The 21,952-nt window shown below is 44.0% G+C and overlaps 1 protein-coding gene across 1 annotated transcript in view; it reads right to left on the minus strand.

Annotated features, from left to right (window-relative positions):
- The window catches only part of SND1 (staphylococcal nuclease and tudor domain containing 1), a 413,670-nt gene that overhangs the window by 154,822 nt on the left and 236,896 nt on the right, over positions 1-21,952 (minus strand). The window contains exon 14 of the mRNA XM_074315643.1: positions 11,346-11,418. Within this exon, the coding sequence (XP_074171744.1) occupies positions 11,346-11,418 (73 nt within the window). The remainder of the gene's footprint in view (positions 1-11,345; positions 11,419-21,952) is intronic.

Below are 21,952 nucleotides of genomic sequence, written 5' to 3' on the forward strand. Positions count from 1 at the left end.
TGCAGAGGGCTGCACCATCCCGGTTGTGTAAGTGCCTCTGTGATGCTCGCACAACAAAGTGGCCTAATGACACATTTCTCAGCATGCATCCCCATTGGGAAGCAGTGCATGACTGTACCACAATAGACATCTCGAACATTTCTGGGAAAAGGATACAAGACTGGTCTAAAAACATAGCTTCCACACAGTGGGTGACAGTAAGAACATGGAAGAAAGCACATAAAGAGGAGTCTACTGGTCTGGATATCAATCATAAGGTTATGTATAAAAAATAACTAAAAGTTTGAAATACTATTTTTTTCTTTAAAAGTTTTAGATCGAATTTTATCACTTCCAAAATCTCTATAGGCAAGAAGTAAGAATTTCTTACAGACGTAGAAAATGGCTTGGGAGATAATTAAAATAATATGTGCAGAGTAAAGCATTTCAAAGACGGTCTGAGGAAGCACAAGTTTCATTTCATGGGTAAATCGAGAACTCAAGGGCAAGGAAATTAATGTCATGCTAACCTCTGTCCCACCTGAGACAAGAACACAACTTCAGAAAATGAGGAAAGAAAAAATATCAGCAAGCAACCTGTGACATAAAATAAAAAATCCAAATAATTATAAAAGGTTAGGTGACTAAAATAATTTCAACACCCCCTAAAAGTACTATGAAGATTCATTTTTGCCTGCAGTCATATCAATTTAGGTCCAATAAATCCTAGCTAAAAGTTTCATTATGTCTAATTGCTCTTTTTAAAGCCCTACATTTTTAAAGAGTTAATAAAAATAGATTGTAAAATTTGGAAGAGAATGTTCTAGTTTTTGAGAAATGAAGAAAAATGATAACCATTAAAGTAAAATTTTATTATTAACGAAGACAGAAGGTGGTCAGTGTTTTGAAGAACAACAAATACATCAAACTAAAAACCTAACATTTTATTCAATAAAGATTTATAGAATGATGATGTTAAAAAAACAAACAAACTGTGTTATCCTTTGGCATATATACCTTATGGAATTGTTCGAAGAAAATAATTACAGACTGTGAATTACCTAAAGGAATCAATGTTGTTTATGAAAGGAAAAAACAATCCAAATAACCTGACTATCCAACAATAGCAAGCTGATTAAAACTGTGTAAAGAATAAAACAGAGGAAGTTCCTTTCATGAAAAAAGCTTGTACCACTTAAAAAAAGAGGGGTGGAGAAAAATGAAAAACAAAATAAAAGGAAACCCACATTTTGGTGAGCAGACGTATTGTTATTGAAAAATTTCGATGGTTTTATTTTCTTCTTTTGGCTTCTTTATATTTGATGCGTTTAAAAATAAAACTTTTCACAGAAAATTTGTGGTAAAAAAAGTGTAAATTTTTGTTTTTACAACAAGAAAATAGATGAACATTTAGTGCTGATTCAGCTTTGCACAGATAAACTTACAAATTATTCATATCAGATAACTGTCTCTATAGTTTTCTAGAGTCAAATTCAACATTCTTTAGAGTAAATTAGTTCTTTATAATTGTTCTGTATATTTGAGACAGATAAATATTATGGACACTGTAGTAGAGTCTGTAAACTGATTTGGAAAACATCCCCACCTGAAACTGGATGTGCAATTTGCTCCATGATTCCTTCAAAAACAGCATCTAAGCACAGTGCTTTACGGCACTGATGACATCAAGTGCAGTAGCCCTTTCCCTAAGGAATGAAAGTTTAACTTAGATAATTACAGTTCAGAGCCAAAAAGAGTGTGGACAATAGGTAGCAAGCAAAACTCATACGTTAGCATGATGTAAGCAGAAGAAAAATGTGTTCCTAGTAAAGCAAGCAGCATGATGTAAAGAGCCCCACGTTTGGGCTCAGAAATTGATTTAATAGAAAGTACCCAGAATTCCATACACTTGTGAATGATAGATTTCCAGCATATGATACTATGCTGATGTTAGGCTTGCACCATAACCCTCAGCAAGGACTGCAAAGCGTAAATGTTTCAATCATTTGTTGCCCTATTTCCACTAGCCTCACATTACAGCAATACTGGCCTTGCCTTCGAATCCAAGCACCTTTCCACCTTAGGCCCTTCTGGTACATAGTTTTATCTCTCATCCCTGAACAAGGTCTTCAACTACCTCCCTCTTTAGGCCTCATTTTAAAATCACTTAAAAGACTTTCTCTGACCATGTGGAATAAGCTACGGCCGTGCGTATATACTCTCACAGGACTCTGTCCTGCCATCACAACGGTAATTATATACTGAATTATGTATGCCCTAAGGACTACATTATGTCTCGTTTTAATGTTATAGCCTCAACACCCAGCATTGTGTCTGGCATATAATAAGCTCTCGATACTTATTGTTTGATCACTCATCCACCGACTCAACATGAAAAATGCATTTCAGAAACAAGCCAGATAGCGTATGTTAAATATGAAGTGAGAGAACAGAGGCGGCAGGTAAAAGAACTCAGCAGAAGGAGGAGTATGACTTGGGACTTGAATAAAGAGCTTGGAATACAAATACGACTGATGACGATGATGGCAGTTGTCATCTATAGAGGACGTCCTATGAGCTTGGCAGAATGCTTGGCGATTTAATACTCATCACCATCATATGAACCACTGCTCTCTGCTGAGCTCTTATTATGTCAACTGTTACAAATACTTTGCATGTATTAACTCATTCGATCACACCACAAACCTAATGAGGTAAGTGCCATTATGATTCATTTTACGGAAGGGAAGACTGTGGCTCAGAGGATAAAGAACTTCCTCAAGGAGACAGAGTAATAAGCAATGGAGCAAGAACTTGAACTTGGGCGATCTGATATCGCAGCCCATGCTACTAACCCTGACTCCACACTGCTATTACAAGTATATTGTAGAAAATAGGCACCCTTTCTGCAGCATGTTTCTACTAGCCTGTCCACTTTAGTTACCACCAGCACAGTTAACCCAGGGTCACCTTTTTTCCAAATAGTATCATACTGCGTTAGGTCATCACCTGGCAAATCAAATCTAAACTAGGCTCTGAAGAGATACGAAAAAGATGCCCCTTTCTCAGTTTAGGACCTAGTAAGGAACACCAGTGCACACATGTCAACTTGAGAACAGTTACCAATCAATAATGCATCAATAAGTGTAACATCATGGTAACAAGTGACCGTGTAAATGCTGAAGAAAGGCCTGATCGGAGGCAGGGAGGATAAAAAGGGCAAACTGCCTGGGAGATGGGAAATGACCTGGAAGAGTCGGCCATCCAAGAAGAAGAAATGCTACTCCAAAATAGCTACTTAATAATGTAGTCATCAGAAATGAGAACTTGAAATCGTGGAATAGACTGAATGTGATGCAGAAGAAAATCAACAGCCTCTACAGTGGATGAAATATCCGGACATGTTGCAATAACGGACTATCAACAGAACTTAAGTCTTCCCCCAGATTCAAAGCCTGGTAATAGCTTATAGTCTCAGACACCTCCCCAATCTGATGCTGTGTTAAGAATGTTATCATTTCTTCCTGAGAATGCCATTTCCTAAGGAACTGAGGCACAAAGTTATCAGGTAGTTCCAAGTCAGCCCACAGTTCCTATTCAAGGATATTTAGCTGGACATCAACACGGCAAGGAGAGCCCCAAATTCTGTACAACATATTCTGTAGGGAATATGTTGGAAGCGTGCTAAATAAAGCCTTAAAATACGAGTAAGCAGAATGTCTATGTTAGTAAAATGACTTACTTTGAGATGTTTATATAAGCAATAGCCACAGGGCAAAATGAGTTCAATCCAGGACGAAGCAGCGTTATTATCATGGTGAAGTGGAGAGAAAGCCGGGGCTGGGCAGAAATATTTCAAGTTTTATCACATCACTCAGCAGTCAGAGGACAGATGAGATAACCCAGTCATACACCTCAACCTGGGAATCAGGGATTTTATCAACTGCCTTCCAAATACCCTAACATTCGTTCAGCACAGCCTATAACGGGCTCATTTAACTGATTTGAACCCATGAAACAGACTCACAGAACGATATCCACGTGGATTCCAAGAATGGCCAAGAAAAGTGAAGAACAGGAACCAGCCACAGCAGAATCTATGCTGCTAGAGGCAAACCTCGTTGGAATGAGATGACACTTTGTTAAAAATGCTCCTGGATTCCCTCAATTTCCTTTCTCCTTTCTTTTCTTTTCTTTTTTTTTTTTTAACAAAGGCAGAAAGTTTAAAAAAAAATCATTGTATCTCAAGACACTTAAATGAAAGCTGGGACCCTGTTCCTAAGGGGCTGATTTGCATGCATTCCTGTGTGTGAAGTCACAGTTAAGCAAGGAGCCAGAAGGGACTAGAAAAATTTGTGGCAGAAAATTTCCTGGAACACAGCATCCACTCCAGTGACACATCAAGCCTACTGATTGTTTTGGAAAGGTGTTTTATTCTAACAAGCAACAAATAAAGAATTGCTGTCGCCCTTAGTGCTGCACCTCTGGGCGAGTCACCAGATTATACATGTACTCCAAGTGCTGAAATGCAGAGCTGGACACACTCACCACATGTCAGGACACTGCGCCCTGGCTCCATGGGTCACTCCCTCTACCTCAACCTGCTATGGTGCCTGCATTTTCCCAAACGAAAGCCTGTTGGGTGAACAAAATGGTCGACCAAGTAAGGTCCAGGCATGGAACCAGGCATTGGCGGTTCCATGAGAGACATTCACTTTAGAGCTGTTTATTTTTTAAAGGACTTTCACAACCACGTGACTCTTCCTTTCCAGGTATAGAGGAGGCAATAAAAAAAGATTTTCAAAACACATAATTATACGATTTTTTTATTGCCCAATTATAAATGGTTCTGTAATTGCTCCTGTTTCTGCAATTGCTTCCCCTCTTAAACGACACTTTTCAAACAGTTCAAATCCTGACTTCGATGAACACAAACACATGTCAAAATTTTATTTGAGCTAATTAACGAGGGAACCAGAAAGATATTACAGCGGATTCAAAGGAAAATCTGAAGAGCAAACAGAGGCAACAAGGAATGCTGAAAGGAGTTTGCTAAAGATGCAAAACTATAGGATCAACTATAGAGTGAAACTGGAACATTTGAAATCATTTCTTTCACAGGGCAGAAATCCATATGGGGCCACATCTGGACAAACAGGAATCACTTGTATCCCCATCAGGCCTTCACAAGCTAAATTCTCCCTCCACAGAGGCGAACACGAAGCAGACCCCCACGGAACCAGGTAACCCCAAATGCGTTACTAGCCTGCACCCGACATTCCAGGGAAAGGGCACCCAGTCATCTTCTGGCCAGTTCCAAAGTCTGACAATCTCTCGCGATACCCCCAAATGAATAAAAGAAGTGAGAGACTATGTGTTAAACGTAGTCCCCGACAGTGCAAAACCCTTACAAAACGAACAGAACTCAGTTGAAGAAGTGGATTACATTTGTAAAAGGAGGTGCTTGGACACAATCTCTACTAACTGTGGTAAATGCTGACATATAATCTTTAAAAAATTCCAGCATTTCTTTCCAATATTCACTTGGAAACATGTTCAACCTTATAACAATAGATTTCTCTCTTATTCCCAAGAAGAGCATAAATGCTTTTGGATTTCTCTAGAAGAGGAATCTCCCTGCACTTCTGAGGAGATTTACAAAGTCAGAAGTGGCCACACAGGACTCTTAGGGTTGAAAGAACCACGGACAAAGGATAATAAAGCAATGCCCTCAACCATTAGGGTGGGCAGCCAAGGGACAGCCACAATTGAGATGGCCTCAACAACATCCACTTTATTTATAGAGGGAGAGGGAGAAAGGAACATGGGAGGTAGAGGGCTCGGGGGAAGATAGGAGAGGGGAGAGGCTGAAAGAAAGGAAAAGGAGAGAGAAATGAAGAAGGAAAGAGCCTGGGAGAAACCTCCAGAGCAGCTGCCACTTTGGAATCACAGGCATCTTGTGCCACAGGGCTGCACTGCATGTGTCTGTGCTATGAAAACACAAGCCAATGAGCTGCACACTACCCTCCGACTGGAGCTCAAGAACCTTTGGGTGGGGGTAGAGGAAAACCAGAAGAGACAGAGAAATGCCGTAACCTAAACTGGCAAAATCTGGAGCTGCCGATGTAGGAGACATGCAGCCCAGATACCACAAGGACACACGCTAGCACTAACCATGGCTTCCTGGCCGGAGCCATCATATTTATGGAGCACATGGTGCTTGCTCCAGGGACAAGGTCAGCAGGCAATGAGTGGGCTCTTGCAGGCTTTCTTTGGGATTTCCCCAGTGGCGCAAATGCAGAGCCCAGCTGTGGGGGCGATGGTGTGAATGGCGCTCTAAGCAACCCTTCCAGGTCACAGAAACCCACGGGGCAGAACCATGGGCCTTGACCGTGTGTGGTCAGCACAAAAGGGATGTTAGAATGTAATTCAAGGCTAAGGGAGAGTAAGGGAGGGACGTGCTATTAAAGCAAACAAAACAACAAACAAGGAAGAAGCATTTGTGCCATCAAGTTACCAGGGATTAGAAAGCACACACAAAAGTGACTGAAAGGAACGTTAGCATCTAATGAGAATAAGAAGACAAGCTAATCCAGTGGCCAGAAGAGGTATTAGGGAAACTGCAATTGAACACAGACCTAACTTACAAAAAGCCCCTGGTGACTGTGCTGCTTGCACACCTTCTGGGCAAGCTACTTTTTACGTCTCTGTATCCAAAACATCTTTTTAAATTCTTCCATGGACGCCCAACTCCATTGGGAGCTAAAGAAAGATAGCGACTGTAAAGGTCCCCAGCCTCTTGTAGAAAGGAGTGTCAAATACCCCGAGGAAAAGAGGACAGTGCCGTTCAAGTGCAGTTCCTGAAAAACCAGGAACTGAAGGAAGATATCAGGAGACGCTAGAGAAATTTCTACCTATTTACTCATTTATTTTAAAGGAACACTTCCACCCTTCCATGCAAGTTGGAATCCCACTGGTCAACTCTGCAAGTCTTCACTGTGTGACAGAATGGAGTGAGGGGGCCCCTTGCTCCCCAGAGCTGGTCTTTGGATCACGCTAAGCCATGGTTTCAGCACATTCTTATCTGTAATACTACGCACCCCCAATACAATCAGTCATGGATGGAGGTGCTTACAAAAAAGTTAGTATATAACATGAGCAAAGAAAGCAAGTCAAGTGAGCACAGCAGCAGTTAACAGAGAAAAACAAGACACAGGGATTCAGTGAAGACAAAACAAGTGAGGAGAGCAGAAGACACAGCAGTGAAATTCAGACAAGTTGTCAGGACTCCACACAATGGAAAGGCAGGTGGTGTTCAGGACAACCCCATTCCAGCGATTGGTCCCTTTCTGGGGCTTTTAGAAATAGGACTGGAGAGGGCAGGATGCTGGTCCAGGCTCTGTCCTCCCAGAGTGCTCTCAGGAAGAAACCAGCACAACTCTTCATGCACCGGAGAGGAAAGAACAAGCACAACAGGAAACGCAGGGAAAGTGAAACAGGCGCCATGACTCATCGGGTACGACTCACGCACAAATGGAAGAAGGCAGCGTGCAGGGAGGTACAGGGAAAAATCGGTGTGTGCCCGAGGAGGGGGGCGCTCCCTTACCTCGGAACCATAATTGATTTGTCTGATTTACCAGAACAACAGTAAGCCACGCACCAGCCCCATTTTATTGCTTGTTTTACACTCTATATCTGCAGGAGATTGTATTTATTACAGAGCAGGCTACAGCAAAAACAATAATAAACCCAAGATAAGCAACAGTCTTATATTCCACTGACACGTGCATTCCAACTTTGTTGTACGCTGGTGAGGGAGGGAGTGGAGACAGGATCAGGGAAAATCAGAACCACTAATCATGAAACTGTGGGAGTATGACGCGAACCAGCCACCACAGAACCAGCCTACAAATCTAATCAGATCCAGTGCCAAGTCAGTCAAACCCTTAGTCGGTTTCACATTCACAGGGATATCCTAGCCTGAAGGCGACCGGACAATTAAGAAGGGACAGCAAGGACCACAACTTGCAATACCCCACTTCCTTCACCTTGAAAAATTAGAAATAAAGGAAGGTAGTAACTTCAGGACTCAAACGACCCAGTTAGTGGTATTTTTTTCCTTAATGGTTACCCTGAAAACAGGTGCAGAAGAGCCCAGTTTAACAAAGCACTAGCCAAAAGGTGGGATTCATTCCGTCGGTGTTAAACAGACTCTGCGTACCTTATGGGAAAACACTTGGTTGATACTAAGATCAGGAATTGTCTGCATGAACAGACAAACAAAAAACAAAACCACCTAAAACTGGGAGCCATCCTAACATTTGAAAATCAAAACACTGTACTGAGCTCTCAATATGGGAAGGGACCCAAGAGGCTCAACGGGGACAGCAGAGCACAGAGTTGGAAAGCGTGTCGAGCAGCTAATCGAGGACCAGTCCAGCCTGGGAAAGCTGATGAGTGGCCATGAAAAGGTCTGCTTGTTTCATCCGTGCAGAGGCCAGCACTTCCCTCACCACGGCGGCAGTCAGCCTCTCGCTCCTATGCTTGGATCCCTTACTTTCCCCACGGGGTCTCAGCCCAACAGGCTGTGCACTTGCTAAGTCTCCATACGAGGCACTTAATGCGCTCTGACCCTTACCTGGTGAGATCATTTCTTAAAATGCAAGGGAGGAGATACGGACAACGGACAGAAACTCAACTCTGAAAGCTGGAGACAGCTATAACTAGAACAACTTTACAGGTTCTTTGTCTCACAATCATGATATAACCTCCTTCATACAGCATAGTTTTAAAGGGTGTTTCAGAGACAAAATGTGAGGAACTTATATATGTCTCCTGCCCGACCCACCCCCAAGAACGTATACTGGGGTGGGCAGAGGTGTGGTGCACAAATACCAGCTCACAGTCCATTATTTTGGCAGCACACTGCATATACCATCAACTTAAAAAACCAAGAACTGCATTTATCATGACCTGTAACTAAGAGGGGGGTATCAGTAAAGGGAGGGGAGGGAGGGACACAGTTAATGATCACAAAAAGATTAAGAAACTTTCATGAAACCATTATATGTGTGTATTTCATGGCCTTTATTCTAGGTGGTTTGTCTTCATCCAGCTGTAAGCTGTGTGCCTGCCTGACACCCACCCCGCCCCCCACACCCTCCCCATATCTACCTGTCCCTCAGACAGTCACATGGCCAGCACGCTTCAGGAAGCCGAAAACCCATACGTTTCATTTAAATGACACAAGGGAACCCAACACACACATACATACCATGACACTGTGACGGAAAGAAGGGAAGGTTCGAAGGGGGAGATAAAGCTCCTGTCATAGAGGAGACCAAAAAAAAAATAAAAAATCCCAAAACAAAACCAAACACCCTGCAATCTAAGCTGAACACTCTGTGATGATGGTAGACAAGGTCATTCTGATGTCTACTGAACGGACTAGCTTTTTCACTTTCATTCTTCTACTTGCTCAAGCTTTCCTCTTTTATTTATGTAGTAACTGGAAATTTAAATAGCATTTGTTTTCAAATAACGTCAGAGCAAGCCAATTCTTCAACATCCAGACAGAAAGGAGAATAAAGATATGATCTGGGGGGGCTAAAGATCGGGGGAGGGGCAAAAAACAGGGAGACTATGAAGACAAGTTTCCTAAGACCCGCTGCTATGAAAACCAAACAATGAGGACACCCCATGGCACACGAAGGTAGGAGGCCGCATGAGATTCACAGACAGCAGTAAAAGTCATCACTGGGACACCATTCTGGCAGGTGCACCGGCAAACCCTGCCGAGGACTTCACTTTGCTGCCATGGGAAATTTCCGCAGGACGATGAACTCCACGGGCTCAAACAGAGCACCATCCCCAAGGCTTCTTCAGCTCCCAGAAGGCCCCGACAGGAGCTCTTGGGTGGGCATATCCGGCCCCAGCGTAGGAATCACCATCGTGTTTTCCAGAACAGGTATTTATAACTCAACAGGCCCTGAACATTGCACTGTTAACGAGGAGCAGATACAACGGGGTCTTCTGCGGCTCAAAGGCCATTATCAACTGGTTTCTGGGCTTCCCAGGACTTTTAGCTACAAAGCATGCGTATGGATGTACCGCACCCACTAAAGAGAGGTACAACTCTTTGACAGAAGTCCAATTAATGCAGGTAACACTGTTTCACCTGTAACCTGTGGTGACTGGTTACAGAATCCCACTGCTTCGTATGAACAGGGTGCCACTACACCTAGGCAAGGTGAGCTGGCCGGACACTTTTACAATGCAGTCACAAGGTACAACAGGCAAGGCATGAACCAGGCTCGCAAGACAAGGTAACAGCAATGGAACTCTGATTCATCACCACTGTTGGCTGGCCCGGGCTCTAGCAGCCTCTGTTTACAGTTGCGTTGACTTTTTGGTGCCCAAGGCAAGCTTCCTGAGTGAGTGTCTAAGCTAAGATTTACTAGCTCTTCCTCCACCACTACCCCTGGGCTACATGGTCCTCCCTACATGGCACCTGATCCCTCTCTCTAATTAGTAGTGACTCTGGGAGTTGAAATGGATGGTGTGTCCCAGGAAAAGAGGGGGCTGATTTTATTTCTCCTCACAGCAGTTGCTGCTACCTGATTTTGCTATTCTCTCCCTTTCCCACCTGCACGCATGGACTTTATCGATTCTATTCACTGTCTTAGTCACAGTGCTTAGAGCAGCTCTAAGCACAGGTGCTGAAATACCTGTAGAGTAAGCGAATCAACCCTCTCAGCTAACAAAGGTGTCTATTCAGTCAAGACATCCTATGTGTGCAAGGGCAGAGTCCTAATGACTGAACAGTCATGTGGACAGTCTTTTGGGAGCTCCAAAGCGTCTGCGTCTGCCATTCTTCTGCAGCACCTAACCCGTTAGCTCAAAGGGTGTGCACACATTTCTCCCACTGAGAGGCAACCGCAGGCAAAAGAAGTCATAAGGAAAATGCAATACTTAAACTTGTCCTAAAACCTATAGTTGCCCTTTTTCTACTAAGACGTTCCAGTCATAGTGAGAATTAAACAGGGATTTTTAAAAAAGGTCATCTTATTTTAGTACAACTGGAAAGAAATATCTTCTGAGTCACAATAATTAAAACTGAAAAAGCAACACGGTTAACAGTTCAGGTGACAAGAAAGAGGGTTTTAAGCCCTAGTTTGAATTCTGCTTTTCCAGGACATAAAACAGAATCTCTATGGATACATAAGCGACAGCCCTAGAAAAATTCACATTCAGTGCCTGACAACAAACGAGCCACAGCAAACACATAAGCTGGAGTTCTTTGGTGAATCAGCGCCAAGCTTTTGGCGCCTCCCAGTCACACAGCTCTATTCAGGGACACGACTCACCCCAGATATGTCTGCGACACGGTGGATAGGCACTTCCTTCTTGCTGTGCAATCCTTTGCCGTTCTTAATAGCTCTGTAAAGGGAACAAAAAAAAGAAACCAATTAAAATACAAATCACACAGGGTAGGAGGGGTGGGAAAACGGCGTGAGAAGGGAGGTGGTTCAGATGGGGGTCTGTCCCTACATACATCACACCGCACATGCCGAGCAGCCAGTCTCTACAAAGTATTTGGTGGAGGGGAATATACTCTTCTCCCAAATCCAGTTACTAGGATTTGGCTGCTAGTTTCGGCTAACACTGTACCCTGTAATCAGAGAACCCCCAGAACTTGTTTCCAAATTAGGAGCATTGTTCCAGGCACAAAAGAAGGATCAGTTGGGAGAGCACACTCCTGAGAAACAAGGTAATAATGTTTCTCTCTCTGTTTAAATACACGAAACATTTTAAATGCAAAATATGTAGCTAGTGTTCCAATTCTAATGGAAATAAGTTCCTCCCAGGTAAAAAAGATAAGTTGCCCTGAATGAAGCAATATTGTACGGAAAAGTCAGCAGGGGGGAAAATTAGCAAAGGCTACATAACTGATATTAAACCTCATTTTCAATCAGTCTCAGGTTGTAATAACAATGGATTTAGCAGGGGACGCTGGGACTCTGTCACACGGACCACTGGTTGGTTTGCTCCAACGTCCCACCGATTTTCTTCTCATTCTGTAAGTGGTAACTCCAGGGACAGAAGCCGAGCACCACTGAGCACGATCCCCAGCTGACACTGAAGGAGCAGGGAATGAAAGCTGGAGGGCAGATCAATAAGTCACCACACCGTCAGGTACGACTCCTGCAGACCCAAGCAGGGAACACTTCTGAATTTAGAGAGCGAGACACAGAGATTCAGGGAGGGGTGTACCCAACTCTGTGGACCAGCCTTTAAGAGTTTCTTGATTCCAGAGAGAGTGAAGAGAAAACAGCCCAGACCAGGGTCGGTATGTCGCACGCTCACACGAGCCACCAACCTCATCTACCTTCTTCCCACTTGGCCCTCACGCAGCGACCAGCCGTGGAGGACACTGCTCTGCAGGGCTTCCTTCCAGGCCCAACTTTCCACATCAGACTCACATACACCAAAGAAGGTGGGGTTGCTCAGTGCCATGTGGAACAGCCGTATTTCTTACATACTTCGGCTGTCGTCATCCACCTCTCACCCCTTCTTCCAGCCAAGGGGATCTGCACCTCACTCAACTGACTGTAAATGCCTTCTGTACACACGAAACAAACAAACAAATGCTTTCCTCACCATCTCGTTTCCATTCCCTGATGAGGGTGAGAAATGGAGGCACAGCATTAACAACAACCATCTTCCTATACTCACTCGGATCTAAATTGCGAACTGGAAGTACATCCAAGGTCCTTGACTCCCGTGGTTCCTTCTGAACTTGAATCAAGGACTTCCGCTTTAGCAACTGCAAATGGGTCAGAATTTTTCCTTCTACAGTTGAGTCCAGAGATTTATGCTCAGGGAGCCTGTTAATGGTCACAGACCAGGGCTGATTCTCAAGGTTTGCTGCTGGCCCTTTGGGATCTGCAGCCAGGGGAAGAGCACTAGAGAGGGTGGTTTGTATGGGAAAACACTGGCTGGAAGGAAGGAAGCCAACCCCCCAGCCAGCTCTTCCACCTGCCGAAGCCCTGCTTACCTCCTTGGCCACCAACAGGCTTGCCCTCTCCCCGTGCAGACTGGGACGAGTGAAGCCCCCGTGAGGTCAGCTCCCAGCCCCTGACTGAAACGCACCTACCTTCAAGGCGAAGCCCACTGAGCTTTCTGCAGCCTTATCTGCTTCTAACAACAAGGAAAACTAAAATAAATGGGCCTGCCCTATACACAGATGGGTTCGCGTGAGGGCACTGCTGAACTTGGGGCCTTTCCGGGGGGCTGGAGAGCATCTCATATACTATGAGGAAGAAACAACCGAGCTTAAGTAGTAAGTTAGAAAACCGGTTCTCGAGGCAAAGGCAGTGAGGTGATAAATTACAACTCTGCTTTCTTCCTGTGACCCCAAAGTGGCTTTGTGCCCTAAGCAGAAATCCGGGACTTAACCAAGATTAAGCATGCTACTCAAGGGGGGAAAATAATACCCCAAATTGGAAAATATTGATAATAATGTGCCTAAGACAAAAAACAAAACAAATAAACCAGAATTATTTAAAAAAACAAACAAACAAAAACCCTTGCAATAGCTATGAACAATGTCAGAGGGGTAGTAGACGGGGTGGGTTGGGGGTGGGAGGGGACATCACTTTGTGAGGGGTGTAAAGGTCTAATCATTATGGTGTTTTGTACACCTGAAACTAATAGTAAAAAACAAAAATGTTATGCTCTACCTTGTTCTTAAAAGGGTATTATCAGATACATTCAGGCATTAATTTTGGAAGAAAATCTTCAAAGACTTAATCTTTTCATATGTAAGATATGATTGCTAAATTTAGATCAATTTCAGGAACATTCAAGAGGCAGCAAGAAAGTAGAATTGTAGCATCATACATAAGCTGAGAAACAGTTCTCATTGCCAGTGGAGGCCCACCTGAAAGTTAGTGATTTGTGAACACGTACAAGTAATGCCCACGGAGGAAGACGGTAAAGTGCAGGGGTCACTGGCCCCAGGCTGCCAAGAATGAGGGCTCTCTGAGGAAGACGCGCAGTGGGATAGAATTCAGCTTGGGTCTCTTTCCCTGTGCCCGGGTTGCTTCAGTTCCTGTTCCCGTACTGCTGCAGCAATGACCGAGGGTGAGCCATCCCCAGAAAACCTCCCTCAGCTGGACACAAGGCTAATAACGCCACAGCAAGAGCCTCTCCTGAAGACAGAATCTGGAGGAAGTGCCCAGTGCAGAAATTTATGCATGCGTCTTAAAGAGGAAAGGAGCGACGCCAAGAGTGGCAGGCTTGCCATAGTTCTTTGCCAAAGGGAATATAATACACATCTGTCTTCTAGAACGATGAGGCCACAGGACAGGACTGCCTACCAGTCGTGTGTGTGGTAAATAAAGGGGAGCTCCAGGTTCTGCTGCCTGGTCACTAGTTCTCAGTGGGCCCCCCGCGCATGGCATATATAACCCAGTTTCTTGGGGATAGGTTTTGGGAGCTCTGTCTTTGAAACACGGGAGGGTCGTTAGGTAGCAGGTGTGCCTCCACTCATCACCTGCGGCACAGAGCAAACACGGGCACCCCTCCCCATACCCCTGGCTCTGCAGGCTGCAACCACAGCTCTGCATCCCTTTTTATTAGGCAAGCAATGAAATTCCTGACTTCTAAACTTCTCCTGCTGTGTCTGCTTAATAGCTGCTTTCTCACAAAGGAAGGCTGGTACTCGGGCCAGCGAGGAGAAAGGAAGCAGTGGGGCAGAACACAGCCTGCTCCACTCAAAAGCTTTCTTCTCCAAGAAACAGCAGTACAAAGATGGCATAGACCAGCGGTGTCATAATGGACAGAAATCTCCACCAGCCAGGACAAGCGGGTATACATACATCCACACACATACAAAGGGGGAACAGTCAGAAGAGGGATGAAAACTCAGCTTTCTAGGTTGCTTCTAGAAGCTTCTAGAAGATACAGTGTGGGACAGAGTCCCGTTCCTATCACTGGAAAAAAAAGTAGTTTCTTGAAACAGCAAAATTTGAAATTCTCACACATGAGGTGCTACCGCCTCCCCACAAGATGAGAGAACCATCAACTGTTAAAGAAAGATTACCTCCACGGCCTCAGCAGAACAGGATTAGAATCTCGGCACTCTTTAGGCCATAAAATAGAGTTTGCTCTTAGGTTTGGGGGTCCCTTACTCAGAAACATCTATGGACCAATCCTCTCCAAGGTACCACTGATATCTAACAGTTCACTTTGTGCCAACAAACAGGCAAAATCTTAACTTCAGTTCACTGATGGTAGATTGTTATTCTGAACAGATACTTTTGTGAGATTACAAAGAAAGTCTAAGGATCTATGGTTAGATCCCACCTAATCCCAACCGTGAGCTAGTTGTCACATCAGGAATTCTTAACCTGGCGGCGTAAGCGAGCTTCACACTTTAAGATGCTGGGACTATGTATGAACTACCCCGAAATGAGACTATTATACTATAGGTGAATTTTCTGGGGAATAGGAGGTTTCAACAGCTTCACAAAAAGCACAACTTTCATACGTACAAGAGATTTAAAGAAAACAAAGTGACGGAAAGCAGAAACGGCACACGCTAGAGAGTAAACAGGGGAACAATGCAGTGAGGGAGGCTGCGGAGCTGAGAAGTACCAGGAACTCCTGAATCCCTAACTTCCCGTAAACGATGCTTTCTTGGTCACTAGGAACCCAAATGTCCCTTAACTCTGCTTCTGGCTTCACTGCCTCCATCCAATACTTTCTTCCTTCTCAACTGTACTCACCTGGCCCTTCTGTAACCTTACTGGGCCATATCCTCACCAATTGACTCCAAGATAACACCAGGAATATTTTAACTAAATTCACTCAATCCATTTTGATCTGCACACCACTCTGATTCAATGCACGACACCGCCGCAGCACAACTTCTCTGTACACACCTATTTCATCATTTACTTCCCTACTTACACCCCAAACAAAGACCAGCAGCCTGTGACATCAAGTGGAAATCATCATGCTTGGCTTTCTTGGGCCTCTACCATGTAGCCCCAGTGTATATCTCCACACGATTTCCATATCCAAGCACAAGCAAACTCCTTCTAATCCGATTAGGCCCATTTTCTCCACGTCTCTACATGCAAGTTATTCACTATGTGTGCCCTTCGAGGTCCCAACTATATAATGAAAAGAGTTATAACGTGTCTGTAGCAACAACCTCACCAGTCATAAAACAGATATCACGCCAGGAATTCTTCACCTGGAGTCCTAGGTAAGCTGCAGTGTGTACGCTGGGAGAGCCTACAAATGACTCTGAAATGGCGGTGGAATTATGTAAATATGTACATGGGGGAGGCAGGCTCAGTTCTGCACGTAATTATAAACTGCAATATATTACTTTCAAAGTACATCATGTGTTCATCTTTATTTCTATAGCTAGAATTCAGGCCCTTTGAGGGTTAGGATTCTGTCCTTAATATTTGCTATTGTATTAAACACAGAGCTATGTTCACATATCAAACACAGAGCTGTGTTCACATAGTTATATAAACGCAGGGCCATCTAGTTCAATTATTGTGTGCCTAGTAAAGCTGAACAAATGACTGGTGACTGACTAATGCAGACACTGAAAACATTTCACATTGGAGACGGGGACAGACGACGCCCAGGTGACCATTGGGGGGAGTGGGTCTGGGGGCTCCCCTGGATGCACTCGCACCATCTATGCTCCAGCTCTCAGGCATATTGGTTTTACTGCTTGGAATGGAACAGGGCAGGACCGCTGACAGCCTGGCCTCTGACCAGAAGCACAGGTGCATCCAGAGCGGAAGCATCACGTCCCCCCACCGCCTACCCCCCGGCACGTCTCCCAGAACTAGAGACAACGGGCAACAATCTGAACACAGCGAGTAGGAGCAAAGCTCTGACAAGAAAGCAGCACCAAGTGTCAGGATTGTATGAAACTCCTACTAGGCAATACAGGATAAATAACTACAGAGAAAGGAAACTAATTCCACAGAAAAGGCTAAAAAGCAGAACAAAGAGTGAATACCCGGCTGAACTTCTAACGCGCCTGTGTTTCAGGTCACACCGATGAATACAGTGATTCAGCATGAACCCGACACAGATATCAAGGAAACACAGCCGCAATAAACAGTACCTCTGGCCTCTCTACTGGCTCCTCGGCAGCTGCAGGAAGCAACAGGGTCCCGACACTCAGAAAATAAGACACAGAGCAGCACAGGTGCAGAATGGTAGGTGGGGCGCCCGCTAAGATTATGAGGCTGCATTTTCAATGAAATCCACATTACTGATAAGAAAGAGAAAAGATGGAGTGTACACAGACTGCAAATGAGGAAATTGAGCCCTACGGTCAAGGGGAGGTGGGCCGACTAATGACTCAGTAGGTCGTATTATGAGGCAGTGAAGCAGGTAACAAAGAACTCTAGGCCATCATTTCATCTAAAATTAATATAAGCAGAAATGAAGACACATGCTATTGTGCCAGGTACGACAACAGCTCTGCAGTGCGTAGGTAAGAGAGTGGAGGAAAAACCGTGAGCTCTGTGGCGGAGAACCACCAGAGAAGAGGCACCCAGTGCAAGACTGACGGGAAACACAAGCAAACCAACTCCACCGTCCCAAAGGACTGTTGGAGCTGCGTAGAAATGGTGAGCCTCGGTCTAAAGTCTTCTGGAGAGGACAGAGCCGCAGAAAGGTGAGACTAGACGCAATGATAGCCCAAAAGTGCCTCAACGACATTGGTTTCATACTTTCTCATGTCTTGATCACAAGGTGATAAATGGACGTCAGAAAAAAAATTTGGTGTAACAATGATCCATAATTCTATTCTAAGATAAAAGCATCATTAACATAACTTCAAAGAACTTCATATACACACACCCGCCCACTTACACTTTAACAAAATTGTGGGAAAAGTTTTGCAGTCTCTTGCCCCGCCCCCAGAAATAATAACTAAATGAACACTTCCTTATGTTAAATGTTTTACATCCTTTTTAATAGCTGCACATAAATCCATCATATGGATGCAAGTTCCATAATTTAATCGATTGCCTCTTGCTTGATACTTATGTGAATATAATATTTCTAGTATGATAAACAATGCCATGAGGAATAACAAACTGTTGGGTGCCTCGCTAATTGTTCCTTAGGATAAATTCATGGACGTGTAACTCCTGTGTCATAGGGCGATAAAGCTCTATTGTTTTCCATTTCCAGACAGACAACACGTCTCACCTCACGGATGCTACGTGTGGATAACCCTTTGGTTTCGGTGCTCCCTCCCCATGCATCCCACATACCCACTTCCTTCTCCACTCTTACAACTGTATTTGCAAGTATTTACTTGCTTATCCAAATCCCCACTAGACCCTATGTTTTTGTATCCTCAATGCACCTGATAACGTATTTGTTACTGTAACACAACCAAATCAGAGGAAATTTTACTGTGTCCTGACTGAGTGAAAAGCAGCAGACTTACTATTTGGAAAATGGTTTTTCCAATGTGAGCTACATTTACTGGGACCTGCTGGAAAAGATTCATTGCCATCCACTAGAGATTTGGCTCTCTGAACTTGATGCAGAGGCAAAAGGAATGGGAAGTAATCCATCTCAACTTCTGGGCCCAAAGCTAGAGTGGGGAGTCAGGGGTAGCTTACGATAAAACAGAAATGCATGAGGAAGTTTACACGAAAAGTAGATGCAAAAAAGCCTGCAAATGAAAGAAAGCTATGAAGTGGATTTCCCCATCACCAGCAGCTATAAAATTCTGTGTGTGGATGTATCAGTGATTAATTATTCGAACCTACAGTCCTCCTGAGAGATTTCCAAGGCTCGGAGCAAAAGTAGGAGGGAGACTGAGCCCTCTGACCCACTTCACATTGCAGACGAACCAACTCAAGCAAGCACAGCAACCCTCAAGATGATTTCACATTAAATTAGCCAAGAGCTGGTGAAGGCTACTCAGGATTTGAATCAAGGAATGCAGAGCGTGAGGAAGGGGATGGAGGGATGGAGACAAGAGTCAAAGGGAATAAAGAGCTGTCCAACTGGCTCGGAGGGGAACAAGGACGGCTGTGACCACAAGAAGGCGCTACCAGGCAGAGCATCCGGGGCCAGTCCATCCCATCCCTACTTCTCTACCTACAACCATGACTATCATCCCAATTGCAATAGATTATTAACGTGCCATAAAAGGACACATATTTTGATGTGTTTCACAGTGACCAGGAATTGTTTAGGGCACCGGTTCTGAAATTTCAGTGTTCACAGGGTTGCCTGAAGGACGTGTTAAGAGAGAGTACTGGGACTCAACTTCAGGGTTTCTGGTTCAATAGGTACGGGGTGGGGGGAGGCTTGGGGAGACCTAAGAAGTCGCATTTCTAACAGCTTCCCACGTGACAATAATGTGGCTGGTCTGAGGATCACACTTTCAGAACGACCGGCTTACAGAGTCAAGTTATAAGACATTCAGGGTCACGGGTCAAGTGTTATCACTTACTGTTACAGATTATTTTAGATTGAAATTATATTCCCGGTATGATCATCTTCAAATGCATTTCAAAATACAGATGGAAACCTCCAATATTTAGGAGTTGTCTGAATGGAGCATGAGCCAGTGAGACGAAAGAACAGTGAGATGGCAGAGAATGCTCCAGACAGGTAAATGGTCGTAGCTGAACTGGGGAGGGGGGTGTAACTAACAAACGAAATTATCTACGAAGGTTACTCTAGAACGACTTCCTCTGAAGGAATATAATATAACCAGTGCAGATGAATGAATGATTATAGAAACAGACTGGGCAAGGAGGTCAATTTCTTACTACGAGTTCACTATGTGACCATAACCTGGCAGAACCACCCAGAGCTTTGTATACAAAACAGAAGAAAAACCCAGTGGGTTCCAAATTGACCCAAACCCCTCACACTAGTCATCCAGATAAGTCTCACAGCTTGAGTACTCTCAGAAGGAACTGGGGGTAGGGAGGGAAGAGAAGGGCAGGAGGAAGAGTGAACAGATCCTCTTAATATCCTGAAGGAGAAAACTATTTGGAAATGGAAACATTATCCAGCTCTCCAGAAGTGGCCATTTGTGCTGCCTTAAATGCAGATTGATTACTGCTATTTGGATGTTGAGTGCATCATCTTTTCTGAAGAAAGGAAAAAGCTAAATTTCCCCACATTCAGCTGTATCGTCAAATCACTTCCCCACACCAGCTATTCTAATGCATTTTCCTGTTATCGCATCCACTTGCAATAGCTGTTCCAACGTTCTCCCCAACAGTGACAGCCCCCCCCCCACACACACGTTCTGTATCCCTCTTGACTGTGACACCTAGCTTCAAGCCGAGAATGTAGTGGGCTGTACTTTCATGGTTAAAGGAGAAATAAAGCCATTGTGATATTGAGAGGAACAGGCTCCTTCCTCTCGCTGGCTCCCACCCTGTCTGGGCAGGAGTAAAGAGGCAGCAGGTAACTCACCTGACTCCAGCTTCCTACGAAGCGAGGACTGAAAACCCACCCGTACCCTGGTGGTACAGGAATCTACGATTCAACAGAGAGGAGAAAAACTTCTAATCAAAGCTCTGTTTTTAACAATATTCAGTAGGATCTAGTTTTATACAAAAAGAAATTTCAATTGTTGGGGTCATTAGATTGACAGTGAGAAATCTTGGTTTACTTAAAGCTGTGTGTCATTAAACTACTGAGAAGATAAGAACAGAGGCTGAATAGAGGAGATGAATTTCAGGGAGATGGTCTCACGGGAAAATTTAACAGAAATGAGAGACGGGATAAAGCAGATGTAAGGCAGGCAGTGTTAATAATGCAGGAGACAAGGGGAGGGGCTAAGAGAACAGGTAAGGAAAGCGGGAAAACAGCAATATCTAGAGGCACTATCTATTAAAGTTATTTAACGTCTGTCCCTGCAAGACGGCATGCTTTGTGAGGCTGCATCTATTACCTTTTTTCCTCCCCACTATTATCCCCAGTGCCCAGGCCCCAGGATAGACTCAAGAAAATGAGAATCAAAAGAAGAAATGAATACAAAGCCATTACATGCAAGATAAACTAGCTTTGAAAAACTGGTCCCAGTAGAGGGCTGATTTGTTTTCTTAGAGAACTGGTTAACTCGTGTAATCTATACACTGTGATAGGATATATTAGTTTTAAAATTTCAAAACACACAAATTCAATACCGATTTTTTTCACTGAATTGGTATGGAGATGAAACCTGCTTTTTATTAAGATACTTAACAAATCAGAACTGTGTTACAGCACTGAGCTCTTCCACTTAAGAATCCTCAAGTCAGAGGTTTTAACTTAGCAGTAGAAAGTGCTGGTGAGGAATCTTCACATTTCATTCACGATCAGAACTGTAAATGCCAGTTAAATTAAAAATACAGAGAGGGAGGACACTATAAAAAAGGTTTTGTGCTTTTTAAAGCACAACTTATTATTTTTTTTTTTTTCATTTATTGAAATTTTGTGGGACGAATGTCTATAAATCAGAAAAAAAGTGGAGGGGCTGTGGCTGAAGAATGGGAGGCAAGGTCACCCCTTTTCCCAGTAAGACTGAGAGCACCTCAGTGCAAAGGCGACATGTATTTACAAGTCACTGCCACAAATGCATGGAAACTGGTAAGCCGACCGCAGCCCCGGAAATTGCATCACCAAGAGAGATTCTTACTTAAAACAATTTCCCTCCTAATGATATTGATATTGGCCAGGAAAGAGTTACCAACAGGTTTATAGTCTTTTGCTCAAAGTCTGTGATGGAAACGCCAGCACCGATTTCCTACACGTTCAGGCAGAGAGCCGTCTACAACAGGGAGGGCACCGTCAGACACACGGAGTGGAAAGCAAGCCGCCTTTGGTAGGGTTTTAATCAAGGACTGGTGTGGACGCACGGGGTCTGGAGATTGGAGATGAAAAAGGCAGCGAGGCAGGA

The sequence above is a fragment of the Rhinolophus sinicus genome, linkage group LG11, assembly GCF_036562045.2.
Source record: "Rhinolophus sinicus isolate RSC01 linkage group LG11, ASM3656204v1, whole genome shotgun sequence".
Classification (NCBI taxonomy): domain Eukaryota; kingdom Metazoa; phylum Chordata; class Mammalia; order Chiroptera; family Rhinolophidae; genus Rhinolophus; species Rhinolophus sinicus.